Raw genomic sequence first — 23,793 nt, 5'->3', positions numbered from 1 at the left:
TCCAGGCTTCTCCCAACAGCATTTGTTGAAGAAATTGTCTTTTTCCCATTGCATATTCTTGCCTCCTTTGTTAAAAATTAATTGACATGTAATTGTAGGTTTATTTCTGGGTTTTCTATTCTGTTCTGTTGATCCATGTTGTCTCTTTTTGTGCCAGTACCATAATGTTTTGATTACCACAGCTTTACAGTCCAGAATTGCAATACTTCCAGTTTTGTTTTTCTTTTTCAAGACCATTGGCTATTTGGGGTCTTGTGATTTTATACAAATGTTAGTATCCTTTGTTCCACTTCTGTGAAAAATGCTGTTTTTGCATCTATGTTCATCAGAGTTGTTCGTCTGTAGTTCTCTTTTTTGTGGTATTTTTATCTGGTTTTATATCAGGGTAATGTTAGTCTCATAAAATGAATTCAGAAATTTTCCTTCCTCATCTACTTTTTAAAAGTTTGAGAATAGGCATTAACTATTCTTTAAATGTTTGGTAGAATTCACCTGTGGGGCCACCTGGTCCTGGCCTCTGGTTTGTTGGGAATTTTTTGATTGCTGATTCATTTTCATTGCTGCTTATCAGTCTGTTCAAGTTTTCTATTTCTTTCTGTTTCTGTTTGGTAGTTTTTATGTTTCTAGGAATTTATCCATTTCTTCCAGCTTGTTCAATTTGGAATATAATTTTTCATAATATTCTATTATAATTATTTCTATCTCTATGGTGTTCATTGTTATTTCTCCTTCTCATTTTTAATTTTATTTATTTGAGTACTTTCTCTTTTTTTCTTGAGATGTCTAGCAAGAGGTTTATCAATTTTATTGATTTTTTTCCCAAGAACCTAGCTTCATTGATCTGTTCTATTGTGTTTTTAGTTTCTATTTCATTTATTTCTGCTCTAATTTTTATTATTTTCTTCCTTCTGCTAGTTTTAGGTTTTGTCTATTGTTTTTTTCCTAGCTCCTTGAGGTGTAGGTTAGATTGAGATTTTTCTCGCTTCTTGAGGTAGGCTTGTTTTGTTATATACTTCCCTTTTGCTGCATCCAATGATTTGAACCATTGTGTTTTCATTTTCATTTCTCTCCATGTAATTTTTTAATCTCTTTTTTGATTTCCTGGTTGACCCATTCATTGTTTAGTAGCATGTTATTTAACCTCCATGTTTTGGTGCTCTTTCCAGATATTTTCTGGTGATTGATTTCTAATTTCATGTGTGATGGTCAGAGAAAATGTATGGTGTGACTTTGATCTTTTTGAATTTGTTCAGACTTGTTTCATGGCCTATTATGTGATCTATTCTGAAGAATGTTCCATGTGCCCTTAAAAAGAATGTGTTTTCTGGGGTGCCTGGGTGCCTCAGTTGGTTAAGCAACCAACTCCTGATTTCAGTTCAGGTCATGATCTCAGGGTCATGAGATTGAGCCCCAACTCAGGCTCTGCACTGAGCATAGAGCCATTTTGGGATTATCTCTCTCCTTCTCCCCCTCACCCCTTGCCACTTGCACCCACTCTGTTTCTCTCTCTCTCTCTAAAAAATAAAAACAAAAAACAAAGTGTATTCTGCTATTTTAGGGTGGAGTGTTCTGAATATATCTGTTAATTTTATCTCATCCCTTGTGCCATTCAAAACCGTTGTTTCCTTGTTGATTTTCTGTCTGGATTATCTATCCATTGATGTAAGTGAGGTGTTAAAGTCCCCCACTGTTAATGTATTACTATCTATTAGATCCTTTGTTTGTTATTAACTGTTTCATGTATTTGGTTGCTCCAATGCTGGGTGTATAAATATATACAATTGTTATATCTTCTTGTTCAATTGTCCATGTTATTATTAGATAGTGTCTTTCTCGGTCTCTTGTTACAGTTTTGCAGTTTTGTCATAAATTCTATTTTCTCCAAAGAGAAAAGCCATTAGTATGGCTATCCTGGCTTTCTTTTGTCATCTATCTGCATGACAAATGTTTCTCCATCTCCTTGCTTTCAATCTGCACGTGTCTTTAGGTGTGAAATGAGTCTTGTAGGCAGCATATAGATGGGTCTTGTTTTTAAATTCAGTCTGTCACCCTATATCTTTTGTTTGGGGCATTTAGTCCATTTACATTCCAAGTAACGGGTATGTATTTATTGCCATTTTGTTACTTGGCTTGTGGTTGTTTTATAGCTCCTCTTTGATCCTTCCTTCTCTTGCTCTGCTCTCACAGTTTGCTGGCTTTCTTTAGTGGCATACTTGGATTCTTACTCTTTACTTTTTGCATATATATTACTGGGTTTTGATTTGTGGTTACCATTAGATTTGTATATTACATTTCTGTGTACACCTTACACTTGAGCCCATTCTTAACTCCTCTCTCCTCCACATGTTTGGTTTATGATGTAATACTTTACCTCCTTTTATTTTGTGGGTCCCTTGACTGATTTTTATGGGTAGACTTATTTTTATTGCTTTTGTCCTTCCTACTTTTCTTACTCATACTTATGGTCTTCCCTTTATAATCATACAGTCTCCTTTAACATTTCCTGTAAGGCTGGTTTAATGGTCATGAACTTCTTTAGTTTTTGTTTGTCTGGGAAACTCTTTATTGCTCCTTCTCTTCTGAATTATAGCTTTGCTAGAGAGAGTATTCTTGGTCACAGATTTTTTTCCCCCCTTTCAGCACTTTGAATATATCATGCTACTCTTTTCTGGCCTTCAAAGTTTCTGCTAAAAATCTGCTGGATAACGTATGGGGTTTCACTCGTATATAAATGTCATTTTTTCTCTTGCTTTTAATATTCTTTCTTTATCACTATGTGTTGCCATTTTAATTATTGTGTGTCTTGTGCGGACCTCCTTGGGTTGATTTTGTTGGGGAATCTCTGTGCCTCTTGGATATGGATCTTTGTTTTCTTCCCTGGATTAGGGAACTTATCAGCTACTATTTCTTCAAGTAAATCTTCTGCTACCTTTTCTCTCTCCTCTTCTTTTGGGGTCCCTATAAGGAGAATGCTATTATGCTTGATGGAGTTGCTGAGTTCCCTAAGTCTATTCTCATTCCACATAGATTTTTTTTTCTCTTACCTGCTCAACTTGATTCCTTTCCATTATTCTGTCCTCCAGGTTGCTTCTTTGTTCTTCAGCTTCCTCTTGCTTGCTACTTACTCCATCTAGTATATTTTAAATTTCATTTATTGTGTTCTGTGTCTTTGATTTGCCCTTTTATATCTCTTTGTTATAGGGTCTCACTGATGTCCTCCACTCTTTTCTCAAGTTCAGTGAGTATCTTTATGATCATTACTTTAAATCCTCTACCTGACATATTACTTATGTCTATTTTGCTTAGGTCTCTTGTGGTTTTGTCCTTTTCTTTCATTTGGGACATATTCCTTTGTCTCTTAATTTTGTCTAACTCTTTGTGTCTGTTTCTGTTAGAAAACTCAGCTCTGTCTTCTGCTCTAGAAAGTAATGGCCTTATGAAGATGAGGGTTTGTAGTGCCCTGCAGTGCAATGTCTCTGGTTCACCAGAAACTGATACTTCATGGGTATCTCGTGTGTTGCATGTGCCCTGCTGTTGTGTCTTTCACTTTTCCCTTCAGTCCAGCCATCTGCAGTGACTCTATTTCTCTTTGGGCAGTGGCTTGTCCTGGTGGTGTTAGTGGACCAGTCAGGGGCCACCTTGGGCTTAAGTTGAATCAAACTAGGCATTTGCCAGAGATGACATAGCACAAACTGTAGGGCCCTTTCCCTGTGTTGCCCCCTGAGAAATTCTTGTTGGTGGGTGGGACCTGCAATCAGAACTAGTGTCTGCCCAACCCCCTGCTGCGGCTACCTTCTGACCGGTATGTGTAATTATCTTCCTCTCGCCACAGGCCAGAGTCACTTTGGAGCAGTGCTGGCCATTGCTGGCACTGCTTGCACATTGTCAGGCTTGCAGCCCCTGTGTGAGTAGGCCAGGAGTGACTGGGGTGGACGTGTCACTGCCAGTGGGATGGGCTGACTGGGGTGGGCTCCCAGTTTTAGCAAGTTGTGCATTAGTCTTCCATGGGGTTGCTGCCACCCAGGGAGACTGAGGTCCCACAAAGTGGGCCGGGAGATACAGTGTTGACAAAGTTTGTGCCCATCTTCTAGGGGAAGGGACAAACAGCACCAGGACCGTGGCAAGCTTGACTGGAAAGGGCACATCCACTGATGCTGGGGGCCTGGGGAACCCTTGGTGTAAGCAAGTTGGGTAGTGAATGCCTGTGCAGTGCTGGTTCCTGCAAGCAGCTGTGTGTTTATGCTGAAGGGCAGGGGAGGGGAATGGCACCTGCTAGCTCGTCAGTTCCCGGAGAAGTCCCTCAGGGATCCTGCCAGTTCCTTTGTTCCTTCAGGAGTTCCCCAGTGACTTCTGTCTCTCCAGGACTTGATTTGAGATTAGTAAACAACACTCCATCCCAGAAGCCCCAAGCATTTTTCAAACAGCTGTTTTTATGCCAGATCTCCGTGGGCTGTTCATTTGCTATCCTTTTAAGAGCAGAGACTCTGCTTTCCATTGCCCTCCAGGCTGTCCCAGAACCAAGCCTGCTGATTTTTGAAATTCCAGGCTTTAAGTCCCACTGGTGGTCAGAACTCATGAAATCTGGCGTCTCTAATTTTCAAAGCCAAATGTCTTTCCTGTAGGGGCTTCCGGTGTTAGGATCCTTTTCACTCCTCTCTCTGTGCCTGTAAACCCCCTCCCTCTCACAAATGGCCCATGGTCTGTTTAGCTCCCCACCAAGTCTCTGCCCTTTCTATCCTCTTATATAGAGGATATATAATATCTTATACTTATAAGATATTATATTTATATTTATAAGATATTTATATTTATATAGATATACCATTTATATTTATATATATATACCATATATAAATAGATATACCATATCTATATAAATATATTAACATTTATATAATATCTTATAAAAATATCTTATATTTTTACCTTTAGTTGTAGAGTTTGTTCTGCCAGTCCTTGAGTCCTTTTCTGGATTACTTACACTGACGTGGGCATTATCTAGTCGCATCTGTTGGACAGTGTGAGCTTGGGTGGTCCTCTTCCATCAACTTCCCAGCCTTTCTGGAATCAGTTAATATTTTGAGATTGTCTTTTATTATAGCTGTTTTGAATAACCAGATCCCTGATTACCATTCATTGGTCATTCTTCTGAACTTATAAACTCATTTACTATTTTGTGTTGAGGTCTGTGTGTATATCTTGCCTAGGTGAATTAACTAGAATTTACAAAATAGTACTACACAAAGACAGATAGTAGGTGCACATGAAGACCTTATGTACTAAAATAATACTTTAGGTATCAGATAGTACTTGGCCAATGTATGACAAATGAAATCTATAAGAAATTTTATAGAATTAAAGGAAGATTATTATGACAAACAGACCAAGTTTCTCATATCAGTTCCAGATTTCATGACTTTGATGAAGTTACTTAACTTCCTGGTGCCTCAAATTCCTTGTCCAAAAGTTGAGCATCATGATAGTACTTACCTCTTAGTATTGCTATGAAGACGTACTGAGATAATGCATGCAGGGCAAGTAAGATACCTAGTGTTTGGTGATAAAGTCCTCAGTATCAGTGCTTCTTAACCTATTTTAATTCTCCTTTGGGAAACTGATGAAACTTTTGGACTCCTCCCCCCCCCCCAAAATACATACAGACACATAGAAACAAAACTTGGGTTTCATGAAAAGGCAGACCCTGGATTAACCCTCTGTTTCATAATTTTTTTTTGTAATTTTTTTTTTTTTTCAGTGTTCCCAGATTCATTGTTTATGCACCACACTCAGTGCTCCATGCAATACGTGCCCTCCACAATACCCACCACCAGGCTCACTCATCTCCCCACCATGCTCCCCTCCAAAACCCTCAGTTTGTTTCTCAGAGTCCACAGTTTCTCATGGTTTGTCTCCCCCTCCAATTCCCCCCTTTCACTTCTCCTTTCCTTCTCCCAGTGTCCTTCATGTTATTACTTATGCTCCACAAGTAAGTTTAACATTTTTTTCTTTTTGGTCTACCTAAATGTATTAAAAATCCCCCAGGCAATAATTTTCCTTTGATTTTTAAAAAAATGTATTATAGATTTTGCCATTTGTACTTTGGCCAAATATTATTTGGTACATAAATTTTCACACAAGCTATATCCTCACATATACCTGTATAATTTAATAATATAAATCAGTCTTATTTGTTTCTATTAAACCCATACTATAGCTTACTCCTTTTTTTTTTTTTTTTTACTTCTGTAGGCTTTCTTGATATTTAGTTTCTGCTTCCTCTTTTTTCTTTTTAAAATATTTATTAAATTTGCCAGCAAGAATCATTATATTTATTATTCCCCTTTCCTCATTTTATACTTACTCATTTTGTTTATGTCCTTTATTTCTTTTATTATATTTTTAGTAGCTTTAAAATCTGGTTACATGTTTAGTTTGTCATTTTTCTCTCATTTTATTTTTTTATTTTTAAAAATATTTTATTTATTTATTTGAGAGAGAAAGTGAGTGAGAGGGAAGGAGAGAGAATCTGAAGCAGACTCTGCACTGAGAACCAAGCCCAACCCAGGGCTAAATCCCACAACCACAAGACCATGACCTGAGCCTAAACCAAAAGTGGGATGCTTAACCACCTGAGCTACCCAGATGCCCCTTATTTTAAATGAGAAAAATTCTAATAGTGTTCAAGTACTTTTAAGTACTTTGAATTTTCTCATTTTTAAAATGGATTTCTCATTGTGATTTGAGAATAAAACATATATTCACAAATATGATAAATATTTGTCAGCACACCATGATTATTAAGATGATCCTTGTTATCTCATTTAATATAATTTATCTTTACCTCCTTATTAATTTTAGTAAAGATCTCCTCTTTTGCAGAATCTTTAATTTTTACCTACCATATGCCAATAATTGAATGCTTAATAGTCTATGACTGTGTTTGTTTTTCTTTGTATTTTTAATAATTTTCCTTAACAATTTCTATTTCCTCTTGTATTTTAAGTAATTCAATACCTTGTACTTTTAATAGTTTTACTTTTAATAATTTAACTTTTTTCTATGTTATTAACTATCCCTTTTATTATTTCAAATCATCATACATTTATCTCTCAATATTCTTTTATTTGAACTAAACATTTTATCATATTAAAATGTCCCTCCTGATTTCTTTGTGATCTGTTTAATATAATTTCCCCATGCTTTTATTAGGAGGCATCTACTTTGTTTTATTCGATTGTGATTCTTAAAATTATACTTGCAAAAATATATGTTGCCTTTTGCTTACTGATCATACAGTAATTGAGTGAGGAATGCTTATTCTTCTTTCCCAAGTTCCTTTCTCTATCACCTGGTTGTGCACCCTGGAATACAAAAAAGGCATTTACACTGAAATTCTTAATTCTAAGATGTCACTTACTGTAAAACACATTAGTAATTTAATAACTATTCTTTTGAAAGTTAATTACACGTGCATCAAAAAAAAAAATGTATCCTTAACGGCAGTTGTCCATTTTGACCTGTAGATTTGCATGTGTCTTTTTTCTTTAGCATCATCAATGTCTCACACTCAACCTTCCTTACATTTAAAATTTGAAGATCTGTTGCCCATTAGCTACTTTTCTTATCTTTAGTCATTATTTGGAACATTTTAGCATTTTTAGGACTAGCAGTATGATTTCAAAGTACATTGAAAGAAACTATTTACTATTTCATCAAAATCTTAATTTTGCATTTTCCTAAGCCAAGTTATTTATCCCTAAAAGTTAAATATCTTCCCCTGAAAATTCTACTGGAAGCTGTTCAGAGTCTAATAATTCATTCAAGCTATGAATAAGTCAAATTAATCTTCCCAAGATTTGAAAATTATCTATCATAGTCTAAGAAATTCCATTTCAAACAGTGGGATTAGACACTTTGATTTTCCCGTCCAGTAGAGAAAAAGATATTCTGAGCCCAACATAAAATTTCCTACCTAACCATCTACACCACCATCTTTTCAAAAAATATATATATAGTTTCACCTCAAAAAAAAAAAATCAGGAAGGACTGTTATCCACATCACACATATCTAAGGCATAACAACTGTGTCATAACTTGTCTTTCCAACTGCTGACAGCAGGTTTCTTCTGCCAAGAATTAGAGGCTGCATCCCAATAATTTCAGAAACATTAAAATGTAAGAAGCGGAGTATCACAGCTTAGAGACAATGTGGCAGTAATATATTTCAGCTAAAGCTCAGCATGGCTTTGAGGGTTTGGTTTGCCTGGAATTGTAACCACTCTACATTATTGTGTCTATGGGGAAATATATTCTGGTTTCAAAATAACTGATTACAGATGATTTTTAAAAAGAAACTCATTCCTTCACATTTAGAGCACCATTGTCATTTTTATGAGAATATGTAAAACCCACATGTTATATAAAGCCAAGAGCTGGGCCTCATTTTCTAGTACATTCTCCCTTACACCAGAAAAAGCCACTAAACTTAGATTACATTTGTCCTCTCCTCTATGTAATAATTACACCTCTTTCTTACCAGCTATGTAGATCCCCTTCTGCAGTTTGAAACCCAACTGAAGATAATAAAGTCCTCCTTTAAAGTGGTATTTTCTATACCAAGTCTTGAGGAAGTGAAGAAAATGGGAAACAGGGAAGATGACAAAGAGGACCTGGAGGTGAGCGGTTGCTTCCCTTAATTGTTAGGAGCCATCGTCCCCGCGGTCCCGCAGCGTGCCTCCACAGGGCACAGTCCTTGTTATGTCCTTCATCTTTTATCAATACCGTAGATTAACCACAGTGTCTTCCAGCTTTCATCTGTGCCCCCCGGACTCCTTGTGAATTCTACAACTCATGGGATTTGATGGGTTGTACAGGAGTTACAGGAACGGATGAATGAAGAGATTTGGGGTTAATTATTTTAGCAAGGACAAGAGTTTATGGACAAATGCTCCAAGAAGGGAAGTAAGAGCAGGGAGAGGCGGAGGGAGGACCAGCCCTGCAGTGAGGGGAGCGACATCTCTGGTCTCAGTTTCCCCAGCACAGCTGCACGGCGCACCCGCCCTGGAAGGTGGAGGGCGATGCATGGCACATGGTCCTGGGAGCTCTCATCCGTCTGGCTGTCTCTCTCCTCTCTTACCTTCAGTTTATGGGGAGAACGCAGGACCCCGGGGCATAAAGCCATAGACATTGAACATAGCTACGTCTAATTTTACCGACCGGCTGCTTGTGTCACTTTTTTTGTTTTTCAGAATCTGTATCAAAACACTTTAAACTTATTTGAGGACACTCTTCTGATCTTAGTGTCCAAAGATCTCTACAAACTGCAAATCTTAAAGGTAAAATAAAGGGAAAATGAGCAATTTTGTTTTCTTGTTTTAAATCTAAAGAGGTCATTATATTTCACTTAGTATTTCCCTTTTCCTATACTTATGTCTCCTTCAAGTATTGGGTGGCTGATTTTTTTTTCTTTTCCTCCCAAGCTGTCTAATTATCCCCAAAATGAAATCGCTTCCCTTTATTTCAATTAAAGAGACATAATTTTAAGAATTCAATTTTGGGAAGATGGTGGCAACAAAATACTTAAGAAGCCAAATGTTCTGTGGCAATATAAGAGTGATACAGTGCGGTTTAGCAGAAAAGAGAGGGCGATCGGCTCAGACTACCTGCGGGGCAGGCGGCGGTGCCGGGATGGTCTCCGTAGGCTTTTGCTTCCTCCCCAGCACCGCTGGAGCTGAAGCATCCTGGCTTCACGGACACCGCGCTGTCAGAGCAAAGCCCAACAACTGTCCAAATCCCCACTTACATCCGGACCTCAGGGTGTCTTTAACATCCCAGGCAGAGACAGGAGGCTGCTCAGGATGTCTTCCCATCCTCAACGGCTTCTAATATGATGGCACTGGGGGAACCTGTCAGGAAACACTGGGAAACCAGGTTGACTTATTCTATGAGGAGCATTACGAGTTTAGGCAAATCACAAAATACATTCAAGTAAAGAAGCAGAATTGGTATCTGGGAAGACAAGAAGGAAGTGAGGGAAAATAAAATACGCGGAGTTAATTTGTGCCTAACTTGAGTCGAGTATTTTCTGTGCATTTTTAAAAATTTAACCTCACAACTCTTTAAAGTCCTTATTATTATCCCATTATTACAACCACCTCCCCACGCATGCTCTTTCAACCAATAAGCTACTGTTATGAGCATTTACTCTACATCGGGTTGACTAAGCTGAATATTTCACGTATAGGTTATCTCATTTAATCCTTAAATTAACCCTCTGAGGAAGCTACTGTGATTTCCCCCCGTTTTGCTGATAAGGAAATGGAAGCGATAATATATGCCATGCTAATGAATGGGGGGGGGCTCTCTAACTTGGAAACCTGTTCCCTGACTATCCTGTTCTCATCCCTTCCATGTCTAGAAATTCACTTGATTCTCAAAAAGAGCAAAAAGCCCGCTCTTGGGAAAGGCACAGCCTGACCCCCCTGGGATTTAGAGACTCTTCTGCCCCAGGAAATGGACTTCAGAACAGTTTTCTACAATGGGAGCAAGTGAAAGGAGGAGATTTAGCACAAATACTGAGGATTCGAAGAAAGTGCCTTGAGAAATCTGTTAGTGGGGGTGCCTGGGTGGCTCAGTGGGTTAAGCCCCTGCCTTCGGCTCAGGTCATGATCTCAGGGTCCTGGGATGGAGCCCCCCATCGGGCTCTCTGCTCAGCCGGGAGCCTGCTTCTCCCCCACCTCTGCCTGCCTCTCTGCCTACTTGTGATCTCTGTCTGTCAAATAAATAAATAAAAATCTAAAAAAAAAAGAAAAAGAAAAAGAAAGAAAGAAATCCGTTAGTGGTGGTTGGTATGCGAGGCATATGCCGTTTCCTCCCTTACCAAGCTTGTAAATATGTCACCGCAGCTGAAGGCTTAGAACAGACAGAGTTACAGGAAGATGGAGTCGAATCAAAATTAGCAAGAACTTTCTAACCGAGCTGTCTCCAGGAATATTCTCTGCAACTATGAGCCAGAAAATATCTGAGAGTTGAGTCTGCAGAGGAAATTCTGGAGTGAGATGACATTTCAGGATCAGATGACATTTCAATTCTTTTTTAAAACTGAAAATCAGATCCTGTGATGAGAGAGACAGAGAAGGCGGATATGTACTTTGAAGGAAAAACAAGAGTATCTGCTAACAATCCCAAGATAGTCTCTTGTTAAACTTTTCGCGATGACTGACAAAGTGACTTACAATGCACATCATGAGTAAATATTCATTGCATAAAATTAAATAACATACAACCCAAGTATAGTTATGACAGTAGATGAACTAGTATACTACTAGCTTGTCATCTTTTTGAGATAAATGTAGGTTAGATATGAAATAATCAGGGTCTGTGGGGGCCCTTGACTTGGTGAAGTTGGAGACTAATGGAGGGAGCTTGTAGACATGGAAACCCCGGGCTCTAGGATGATGACTGTGTTTTCCACAGGACATGGCCGTGTGGATGAACGAAGATAGCTCCTACCTACAGGAAAGGGTTATGGTGATCATCAGCAGGGTGCTAAGCTTTGCATCCCGGAGAGTCAGGGGATACGTAAGTCACCCAGCGCCATCACGCCACGTGCTTCGAAGGCCACATTGCCATAGCCCCGGTTTCCGAGCCTTGGGCCTTGAAAACTCCTAAGCGCCTGCTTGGTAGGGCCGTGGGGCAGGGTGGGACATAAAGAAAAGAGTCAACATACTCCACAGTTTAGGTCCATCAGAGCAGTCTCTCAACCAGTTGCTAAGACCCTTTACACTTCCTGCCCACAGAATGAGTGTGTCAAACTTTTCACTGACTCCCTGCATTCTCTGCGGCTCACGATCAGTGTCGCCTGCAACCTTATAAATCCTTCCATCCCTCTTTCCTCCTTATTTCTCCTTTTCCTAAAATATTTTTAAACCATTATGCATTTATTTGAAATTTATACAAGTAATTCCTGAGTCGTGTCACTGTGTAGCACGCTAGCGATGGGGCAGAAGTCCTCACTCTCCTCCCCCATGTGCTGCCGCGACGGGGGCCCCGCTGACAGCCTCCATGCGCACACCCGCACACGCATGCACACTCTGACATACACGGATTTTTACTTAGTGCTTCTTTATTAAAACCACATTATATTTATACCTGGTTCTACAATTTGTTCGCTGAACAGTACGTTCCTCGGGGATCTTCATGGGAATATGTGTGGAGTTATCTCGTTCTTTCAGCCAAAGCATATACCCATAGTTTCAATATATTGTAATCTACTTATAGATGGACATTCAGGTATATTTAGGGTTTTTTTTTTAGTTCAACAGTATACAAATGGTCACCTTTGTTCAAGTACATATGTACTTAGAAATACTTAGAAAGATGATAGATCACAGAGTAGGAATAGGTTATCGTTTCAGCACTACAGAATTACCTCGTCTGTACTCCTGCGGATGTTACACTGTTTCCCTACCCCTACGACACCAGCAAGTCCCTGGACTTTCTAATTGTTGCCTTTCAAATGGAGAACAAATAGGCATCTCGTAATTGCCGGTATTTGCTGACGTTTTCTATATTTTTAATAACATCATTGCCTTCCTTCTAAGAGACCTTACTATCTATAAACATTTCTCTCTCTTACGGATACTGTGTACCCAACCTCTGTTTTGCAACTCATCCTTAACTGTGATTTTTTTATTATTTTTATTAACATATAATGTATTATTTGCCCCAGGGGTACAGGTCTGCGAATCGTCAGGCTTACACGCGTCACAGCACTCACCGTAGCTCGTCCTTAACTGTGACTTTTAAACATGCACTTCTAATTGCTCCTCTGATTGTTTGAAATATTCTAGAAGTTCAGAATAAAGGGGATCAGAAACATGCATTTATGATACCATCTTCGTGTAGCCATTTTCTACTACTTAAACAAATAGCTTCCAGACATATTGAGACAAAAAGCCTACATAACCCTTAGAACGTACCTGAATTCTTACTATTTTGTTTAACATCAGCTTTGGGACATTACACAATTTGCTTACACGAGGAAAAGTAATCTGTGATGTTCTTTGCATCGTGTTGATTATTTCAAAAGAGGGATGGAGTGGTTCGTTTCAGTCTTCGGGCTCTCCGGTTCTCTAAAGTGGCTGGCCGTCCCTTCAAATGTTTGAAAGGCGAATCACACCAAGTTTCTCAGCAAGGCTTGATGTTGAGTGTAGTTCACATCTCCGGCCTCCTTGCTGCGTAGGCCCTAAATGTTTCAGGCACTCAGCAAGAATTTGATGGGGACTGTCTGCGCAAGACCTACTGACGTGCTTCTATCTGCATCCGCATTTTCATTCAGTATACATGTATTCATTCCTTCTTTCACTTCCATGAGTTCCACTCAGGTAACGGGTAAGACATTTTGGAGTTTTGTCATCTTCTATCTCCTCTTCTCAACTTTGATTATGTTCATAAAGTTCATTCCCCTTATACACAGCCCACCCCTCAACTGTGAAAAGATAAATATGCAATTCCACTTCTGTGGCAGAAGGCTCTCCTGAGCTGACGGTTCCTACCTCTAACAGATTCCTTCCAGAAGCCACGTAGGGCGACATACCGCTTTGCTCTGCAGTGTGCCCGAGCGCCAGCAGGTGGAGGCACACCAGCGCTCTCCGGGACAGGGAGGCTCCGCTCGCCTCAGCCCGGTCATCAACAGAGGCATAAAACCTAACTTTCTCTTTACGGTAATGTCCTCTAAAGATGGTTAAGTCCATGAAATGAATGGAGGAGAAAGGACAAATACACGAACCAAAACAGCTGGATGTATTACTAAATTAAAAGCTGAGCTTCCCACAGGCCTCCTCTGTGTACCTCCACGTCTGACGTATTGAATGCACATCATCAGTGAAGACTTGTTCCCTTCTCTGATTATGGGTAACGACCCATTCTGTTCTCAGGTGCATTCAGTGGGAAGACTTTTTTCCCCCCATAAACTACCCTAGCCAATGTCTTCTAGAGTCTCAGAGGCCCTCATCCCATTGAACAAGCCTGACTGCCATTTGTAGTCAGGATTTTGATTTTGATTTTGATTTTCTATCAAAAATACTTTTTAACACAGTAATTCTCCTTATATGACCTCTGTGCTGTCATGTTCGTCCCTCCCATTAAAGTATTCAGTTTTCAAACAGGCAAGGAAATGTGAGCTAAACATGTCATCGTGTATCACGGACAGAAAGATTTTCCCCAGGTTTGTTCTTTCGGCACATCAGCATTTGAAAGACGGGTGGGATTTAAGGAGGGTGACAGCAGTGGAGTGGGAGGACCCTAGGCTCACTTTATCTCAGGGATACAAGTAGATAATTTTCAAATTATCCTAAACACCCCAGAAATCGACCTGAAGCCCGGCAAAACAAACTCCACAAGTAAGGTAGAGGTGAGTCCAAATCAAAGCTGGTAGGAAGCGTGAACACACAGCTTGGGAGAGACACAAGTCCTGGATGCTGCGGTGGGGAGGGAGCCGCAGGTGAGGGCAAGGGCCCGAGGCAGACCAGCGCACAGGGACGATGATTTCCCCAGAGCAACTGGCTTGGAAAGCAAGAACTTTCTTTTTTGTCATAAATAGTCCCCCCAGTAACTACAAAAGATAGCATTTGTTGTCTGCAGTTTATAGATGAGGAAATTGAGGCTCAGGAACAGATTTGAATATAGGTTTTGTAATTTCTGAAGTTCATCCTCTAATCCTAGTCTGATACATATATACTAGAGGGTCAGATACAGACATTCCATGTCTGTACAGCAAATGCGGTTTTTTTCCTCCTCTGTTTTTCCACTAGGCAAGTGTTGGTGCCCCATGTTTGGGTGTCCTGGCGGCTGAATTGTCTCTTCTGTGTTGCCACAGTGATCCCTTAATTGCACAACAGGCATCCTCAGGACTGTACCACCTCCTCTGCATTGCAAAGTGTCAGAATGGTAAGAATGGTTCACAGCGTCTCTTCTAATGGATACTAAGGATTTGTCCCTAATTTTTCCACTTCAGGGTCCCAAGAGGGCTCTGTAGATTTCTAAACCCTTCCCAAGATCTGGAGTCCTACTCTCTAAAACATATTTTGTGATCTTTTTTTAGAGTTAGCAAAATATGCTAGTAATATTTGGCTCTTCAAGATCTATAAAGTACTATACTTTGATTAGTGTTGTGTGTTAATGGTGGGGACAGGAATGCTGTGGGGAGGAAGGAAAGAAGAAAGATTACCAATAGGACTTTTAAAAAAGAGGCATACTTTCCCCTCTAATGGGGCATCAGATAGAACATTCAGATTCTCGCTTCGGTGGTTGGGAAAAATTAGCCCAAAACTAAAGTAAATGTGGCTGTGGGCAGCCTAACAAAACATAAAAGCAAGATCCAAAAGTACCAAACTATTTCCAAATAACTTAAACAGAGAAAAGATTGATCCTCCCATAATACATGATTATTAAATATATAAATGTATATAATTGTTCTTAAGGCACTGAGCATCAGATAACAAAGGATGAGGATTGCTGAGAGATGGGAACAAATGAATAAATGAGGTAGGGATTACAATTGCCCGAGCTTACTGCCTAACGGGAGTTTTTAGGCTCTAACCCAGTCGTCTCACCATGTTGAAGAGACAGAATTAGGAATCAAGACTAGAGTTATAGGTCTGAGTACCTATTTACAGGTCTGGGACCTGAGTAGCAGGAGGAGGGCATAGAGAGAGAACTCCAGAGACCTGCCAGGGTCCACTTTAACCATTCAGGTGTGGAGTGATCGGAACCCGTGAGGAAACTACCTGAGGCTGGGGGAGAAAGATTAGAGAAAAAAATCCAATGAACTCCCAAAGGCTGGGAATCATGCCTGTGACTATAAGCCAGAATTTAAAACTTCATAATTTATAAGTAAAAAATGCACTCAAAGCATTTTGTTTCATTAGAAGAAAAAAACTTATCTCTAGACTAAATTGTTTTCATGCCACCGAACAAAGCGCTTAAAAACAAGATCTAAAAAGATCAAATGATCTCCAAATACTTTAAATGTTCATCAGAATGAAGCCCAAGACTCCTCCCAAGAATACAAAGATTCCAGCACTCCCCAAGTTAACACTCATGGTGTCTGACATCCAGTAGAAATTACTAGGTATGCAAAGAAGCAGACTAAAACCCATAATGAGGAGAAAAATTCATCAAAACTGACCCAGATGATAAAACTAGTAGGCAGGGACATTAAAACAATTATTGTAATATATTCCATTTATTGAGGGAGTCAGAGAAAAAGGTGAGCGTGTGAAGTAGGGATACAGGAAAATTTCTAAAAGACTTCAGCTAAGCCTCTGGAGATGAAAACTGCAATGTCTGAGAGGAAGGACACTCCAGCAGAGATCAACAATATAATTTGAAAGAGAGCCAGAGGAAAAAAGACATTTCATTCAGAGGAGCAAAGGTAAAGATGACAGTAGATTTCTCATCCAAAACAATAAATGCCATAGGCAATTGTGCAGCCTCCCAGTGTACTGAAAGAAAAAAAAGTCAATCTGGAATTCTTCAGTCAGCAAAAATTCTTTTAAAAACAAAAGTGAAATAAAGACATGTTTAGATATTCAAGAGCTGTTAGAATTCATCACCAGCAGATTTGTGCTATAAGAAATACTACAGGAAATCCTTCTGGAAAAAAAAAATCCAGGTGAAAATCTGGATGTACATAAAGGATTTAAGAATAATGGGGTACAACTATGTAGGTAAATACTAAAATTATCTTCTCATTATTTAAATCTTTTAAAATAATGATCACCTGTTGAAGGCAAAAAATAATCACAATGTCAAAGCTAGAGGATTGAGAGAGGAAATATGACCACAGTTGAAGGTTCTTGCACAGAGTCATGAAATATCCCTTAAAAGTAAATTGTGAAAAGCTAAAGATGTATAATATAAACCTTAAAGCAGCCTCTTAGATAATGTAGCAAAGAGTTACATATAATAAACCAAAATGGAGACGTAATGTTCTAAGTACTTTTAAAAGAAGACAAAAAAGGGGAACCTGGGTGGCTTCGTTGGTTGAGTGACCAACTCTTGATTTCAGCTCAGGTCATGATCTCAGGGTCATGAGATTGAGCCCCATGTTGGGCTCCATGCTGAGCACTACATCTGCTTACGATTCTCTCCCTCTCCCTCTGCCACTCCCCCATCCCCCACTCCCAGCTTTTTCTCTGTCTTTCTCAGAAAAAGAAGAAAGGGAGAAGAGGAAGAAGAGGGAGAAGAAAGAGAAGGAGAAGAAGAAGGAGAAGGAGAAGAAGAAGAAGGAGGAGGAGGAGGAGGAGGAGAAGGAGAAAGAGAAGAAGAGAAAAGACAAGACAAGACAAAGAAGAAAAAAATAGAAGAACAGACAGGAAAAATAGGAAACAAATAGTGAAGACTTAAAGCCATCTAGAGTAATTGTAAATATTCTGAATACCTCCAATGAAAAGGCAGAGATTATCAGACTGGACAAAAACAAGGCTCAGCTATATGCTGCCTATGAGACATCCACTTTTAATGCAGAGCCACAAAGACAATAAAAGTTAAAAGTTGGAAAATGATATAACATAGTAACATTAGTCAAAAGGAAACTAGAGTGGCTAAGTCAATATCAAAAAACATATATAAAAATATACATATGTTATATATATATTTCAGAGCAAAGAATGCATCCAGGGAAAAAGAGGGTAATTTTATAATGATAAAGGTGTCAATTAACTAATAAGACATAACAATCATAAATACATATGTCCTTAAAAACAAAAATATATAAAAATTAAAAATCAAAATACATTAAACAAAGATAGAACTGGAGTGGATCTAGGATTACAATCAGAGAATTCAGTACCCTGCTCTCAATAATTCATGATGACACAGAAAAGTGTTAAGGATATAGTCTTGAACCAACTTGACCTAACTGACATTTATAGCACACTCCATCGATAATGGAAAAATGAACATTCTCAAGGAAAAACAAAATTTGCCAGAATAGACCATATTCGAGCCATAAATCAAGTCTTAAGAAAGCAAAATGTCCTTAATTCATACAAAATATATTCTCTGACCAAAATGGAATTAAATTAGAAATAAAAAACAGAAAAGGATCTGGAAAACTCAAAATATTTGGAAACCAGGTCATCCACTTCTAAATAACCCATTAGTCAGATAAAGAAATAAAAATGGAAATTGAAAGTATTTTGAGCAAAATGAAAATATAATACCTATAAAGAAAACTCCAAATTGAAATGATCTAGCAAACAGTTAAAGGAAGAAACTGTATCAATCCTATTCAAACTCTGACTGAAATGTGAGAAGGACTGAATGTTTGCCAGCTTGTTCAGTGAGGACAGCAAAATTCTGATACCAAAAGCACATAAAGACATTATAAGAAAAACAAAAACAAAACAAAACTACATACCAGTGTTCCTCAAGAAAACAAGAGCAGAAATTTATAAATAGATGCGCATATGTATGGTCAAATGCTTTTTGAAACAAGTTCAAAGGCAGTTAAGCGAAGAAAGAGAAAACATCAGTAAATAGGGTTGAAAAAATTGGTTATTTACATGCAAAAGAAAAGAACTTTGATCTGTATCTTTTACATAATGCAAAAGTTGATTCAAAATGGACCCATGAGATGAAATGTAAAATCTCAAACTGTGAAACTAAAAGAAGTTCTCGTACCTTGAATTAGGCGAAGATTTTCTTTTTCCCTTTTTTTTTTTTTTTTTTTTTTTGAGACAGGGGCAGAGGAGAGGGCAGTGGGGAGGGCGAAAAGGAGAGGGAAAGAGAGAATCCTAACCCATCTCAGGGCTCCATCTCAGGACTCTGAGGTCATGACCTGAGCCAAAATCAAGAGCCAGATGCTTAACTGACTGAGCCACTGAGGTGCCCCAAGGACTTCTTAAATACAACACCAAAAGCATAACCTATAATTTGAAAAATGAAAAATTAATCCGTTCTAATCTTCAAAAGACACTGTTAAGAGAAGAGATAAGCCGTACACTGGGAGAAGATATTTGCAAGTTACATATCTGAGAAAAGGCCTGTAGCCAGAATTTAAAAATGCACACTCAAACGCAGTAAGAAAACAGAAACAAATTAAAGTATAGTAAATTTGAATTTGAATTATTTGAATCATTTCACCAAAGAACCACAGATGGCAAGGACACACTCTGAAAGATGTTCAACATTTGGTCATAAAAGACATGTAACTTAAAAACTGCAATGAAACCCCACTCCATACCCATTAGGACGTCTCAAATTGACACGCTGACCGTACCATATGTTATTAAAGATGTGAAGCCACCGAAACTCTCACACATTGCTACAGGGAGTGTGAAATGGTACAACAATTTTCGAAAATAATTTGGCAGTATCCTAAAAAGATAACACACACATACCAAGCGATCCAGTCATTCCATCACTGAGGCCTTACCTAAGAGGAGTGAAAGCAGATATCCACACCAAGACTTGTACACAAATGTTGACAGCACCTTCATCAGGAAAAGCCCAAAACTGGAAACAACCCAGATGTCTACCAGTCAGCAAATGGATTAGCAGATGATGGTACGCACCTACAACGGAGTGGTACTCATCAGTAAAACAGGAAAGAAAGTCTTGATCCAGACAACTTGGATGAATCACAAAATACTCTTGCTGAGTGAAAAATGCCAAATCGTGGAAGAGTACAAGCTCTGTGAATCCATTTTTATCAAATTAGAAGACAGAAAACACGAACTGGACAGCCGATAACAGAAAGCAGATCTGTGGTTGCCTTTGGATCGGGGTGGACACAGGCAGCAGGTGTGCTGGAGGGAATGAATATGGTTGTGGGCTTTTTTTTTTTTTAATTTTGTATTTATTTGTTACGGCAGTAATATTTTCACTGGTATATACATATATTAAAAACTTAAAATTGTACATTTTAAATAAACTGTAGGTCAGTAAAATCTCTACAGAGCTGTTAGCAAACCAATGAAATCACTGAAACTCCCCTTCTCCGGGACCAAAAGCAGCGGCACCTGAAGTCGTCACGGAGAGCTTCTGGCTTTGCTGCGGGGCCACTTCCTAGGCTCCTCGCAAAACACCTCCAAGTCCGCTCTTCCACCAATGAACACTCCAACTTAGCCACAGCTTCTCCAGTGCGCTGGGTGATGCATTTGATGGCCTAAATGTATTCAATAGGTGCGCAACCGATTAAAATCGTCTGTGTCCTGCATGTGTACTTCACAGAGACCTCATGTGAACATTTATGGACCCTGGATCGGTGCAATCCTAACATTTGATGGGATGAAGGTATTAGCAGGGAGTTAAATGTTCAGAATACTTTAGATCTCCAGAATTGGGAAGGAAGGAGAAACTGGAAATAGCAATGTCATAGAAGGAACGAATGATCACGTAAAAACCTTAAACTCTTCTCCTTAATACAGCGGATACTGAAAGAAAAAGATCCACCATGTGTGAGAAGTCCGGCGATCACTGCCTCCTGACTACTCCCTCTGATACGGAATTCCTACCTAAGGTCTTGCAACGGGACAAAACTAAAATTATCCAGGTAACTCGCCCCCCACCCCTTGATCCTATGACTTCTATTTCTTGTGTATTATTACATTGAGTGGCAACTTATTTCAACAGTTTATGTTTTTAATTAATGTTTTCCATGTTTTTAAAGTTAGGCAAAGCCCAGAGTAAGTAACCTGTAGACTCTTTGGCTTCCCAATTTTCATCTCTCTGAATAAGAATGATGCCTGTTATTCCTGAATACAGCAATTAATATTATTTTATGTAGTCCTTACAGAATGCAAATGAGAGAAGTGTTTTCTAGTTTCATAGTTCTTTTTGTTTGGTCATTAAATATACACTAAGGATGGGGAATTTCTGGTTATTTAGTAAACTTAATGGAGTCACCAGTTAACAGGCTTTGCAGTAGTATTATGTTTCACTCAACAAACATCAAAATAACCTGCTTTAGATTTTGTTTTAAAAAAAGTGTTAAAAAAATTTCTAAGCTGAAGTGATAAACTTCAGTGTCAAGTAGATAGTTTTTGCCTTGACCCAACCCTGGGGAAAAACCATGAGGTTCCGTGTACTCCCTTACTTCCTTCAAAGTCCGTGGGCTTATCCATCTGCTTGAGAGGTCACCCTGCTCTGCCGCCTAGGAAAAAAGGAAAAAAACTAAAAATAATAAGATATTTGTGAGGAGAGGTTCTTCACAGATGTTTATCTTTTTTAACAAATTTTGCATCAAACACAGAGAAATAGATGATAAATTATGGAATATCAAGTTAATAGAATATCACGCAGCCATTACAACAAGTAGCATCAAGAATATGTAATAACATGGTATCAGAGTAAGAAACAAGGGGTACCTGGGTGGCTCAGTCGGTTAAGCATCTGCCTTTGGCTCAGGTCATGATCCCAGGGTCCTGGGATCGAGCCCTGTACAGGGCTCCCTGCTCAGCAGGGAGTCTTCTTGTCCCTCATCCTTTCCCTCTGCCCCTGCTCATGCTTTCTCTCTCTCTCTCTCTCTTGCTCACTCTCTCAAATAAATCAATGAAATGTTTAAAAAAAGAGTAAGAAATTGGAGAGATATAAATGATTTCTAAAGAATCCAGCTGGTCCTATGGGATTGGTATATTTCTAAAGAGTTACATGTAGATCACATTTTATAGGGAGTCCCTGTCGTTTGATGTAGTCTACTGTCATACCTGGACCTTCACGTGACAGAAACTTCTAGCATGAGTTCTTATTTTCACTAGAAATTGCTCCTTCTACAACTCTTAAATAGACACTAAAATAATTTCATTGAATAAACAAATAGAGAGTTAAAAGAGAATATTCCCCCATTTCAATGTTTCTTTTTTAATTCAACAAATCATATAATGAAATCTGGCTTTCTTAAAGAAGGGCAAACTATTTGTGACACTCAGTCCATCTCACCAAGCCTTAGTGACCCTCCTTTAGCTTTCTTCCATAGCATTCCAAGGATACTACCCCTCACCCCTCTGCCCAGTAGGAGGGAGACTGGGGTCCCCCATTTTTACTCAAACCTCAAGTTTGCCCTACTGACCAAAAAGAGCTATGCTCCATCCTTTTAAGAGGGATACAGATAGCTTTCACTGGCAAGACTGGGTACCTTCCGTACTTGGGAAAATGATGTGTGTGTGTGTTTATAATATAATATGCAATATATATACATATATTTGTGTACATGAAAGGAAAAAATGTGCTTTGTCCATCTTTCTTAACTGAGAGATCCATGCATAATCATATAATTTTGCTATTTTATGGTCCATGGATATTACTCTGACTTAAAAAAAAATTGTTTGAATTATAATTCTTGTACCTCAGTCATTGACATATGAGCCTTTTTTCTCTCTCCCTGTTTCTTGGTCCTTCTCTGTAAAAAAACAAAGTCCAGTCCACCCCTTGAATCACCCTGCCTTTCTTTCTTCATACCCTCCTGCTTCTGCTAATCATGCTGGTATCGGATCTCAGCAAACTAATTTCCAAAACTAAAGAGTCCCACAATAATTTCTAATATCTGAACAGCTGAATTGGTGTCAAATCAATACAGTTGATTTTACAGTTCCTCCTAATTGTAATGCCATGGTTTTTCATTTTTTTTCCCTGGCCTGGCCCCAGAGTTGACTTACCTAGATAAAAGTGTTATAGCCACTTTAAAAATCAGAAGAAATAAATAAATGTAATTCCACTTGAATTATAGTCATCTCAATAGCAATACAGCTGTAAAATTCAATTTTTAACATTTTTGAATGGTGGAAGAGGGCCACAACAGCAAAAATGCCTCGGGCCTACAAAAATCACTTGGCCCTACCTGACCTGGGAGCTTCCTCCAGGATGATTGAATTCAGTTGTCTTTCTTAGGTTATGGTAGGTAAGGCGTGAGGTCATGGCTCTCCTTTTTGGTTTCAGAGTGTAGGATTCACCCTGCTGCCATCCTTGCTGACTGACTTTGTGCGGAGTCTCCTCATGAGACTCTCTTCACCTAATAACATAATCGCATTCAGGGCATCCACCATGCTGAAGTTGACCTTGGAATATCACGCACATAAGGTCACCATGGTAAGATCCTCGACAGTGAGTAGAGAAACACAGATTTTATTCTCTAAAGTACTCTTGTTGCCTCTCTTATATGCCTAAACTTCTTTTCCTTTGTGTTTCTTGCTATTGTTCATTATGTTATTAATCTGATGAGGCTTTTTTTGTGTGTGAAGTATTTCAAGCCCATAGAAGAGTTTAGAAAATAATGTCATGAGTGTTTACCTACCAATCATACCAAATCGTAATGTCTTGCCAACATCTGCATCAGTTTTTTTTTAAGAATACATTAAAAACAGTAAATTGGTACATATATAATTGAAATCCTCTGTGTAACCACTAGGGAAAGTTTTCAAGGACCCTCAGCTCGCTGTAGGACCAGCTGCACAATTTGTGAGGCCAAGTGCAAATGAATGTGGGGCTTCCTGTTCAAAACAGAGGGGGAGAAGTGTCTTTAGATATACAAACATATGAAGAGTTTTTTGCCTTTCCTCCACAGTCTCTTTCACTCTCAATTTGTCATGGCATTTCTATTTTCTATTTAATGTCTTTCTAAGTTTAAAAAAAAAAAAAAGGAAAACCAAAATTTTTAAATAGCACAGACTTTACCATCTTTGTATTGTGCGATGTCAGTGATAGATGTAAATATAACAGCATTTAGCTCAAGAAAATAATGCAATTCACATTTCATAGCTCACACGGAACTATGTGCTCAGGTCATGATCT

At 38.7% G+C, this 23,793-nt stretch overlaps 1 protein-coding gene across 1 annotated transcript in view; it reads left to right on the top strand.

The window, feature by feature from the left end:
• Positions 1 to 23,793, top strand: part of MROH9 (maestro heat like repeat family member 9) — a 93,572-nt gene that overhangs the window by 27,557 nt on the left and 42,222 nt on the right. The window contains exons 5-10 of the mRNA XM_032863006.1: positions 8,540 to 8,675; positions 9,249 to 9,335; positions 11,476 to 11,580; positions 14,814 to 14,949; positions 20,436 to 20,560; positions 22,942 to 23,091. Of these exons, the coding sequence (XP_032718897.1) occupies positions 8,540 to 8,675; positions 9,249 to 9,335; positions 11,476 to 11,580; positions 14,814 to 14,949; positions 20,436 to 20,560; positions 22,942 to 23,091 (739 nt within the window). The remainder of the gene's footprint in view (positions 1 to 8,539; positions 8,676 to 9,248; positions 9,336 to 11,475; positions 11,581 to 14,813; positions 14,950 to 20,435; positions 20,561 to 22,941; positions 23,092 to 23,793) is intronic.

Source organism: Lontra canadensis, unplaced genomic scaffold (assembly GCF_010015895.1).
Source record: "Lontra canadensis isolate GAN:19392208 unplaced genomic scaffold, GSC_riverotter_1.0 scaffold24, whole genome shotgun sequence".
Classification (NCBI taxonomy): domain Eukaryota; kingdom Metazoa; phylum Chordata; class Mammalia; order Carnivora; family Mustelidae; genus Lontra; species Lontra canadensis.
This window is presented reverse-complemented; position numbering and strand designations above follow the sequence as displayed.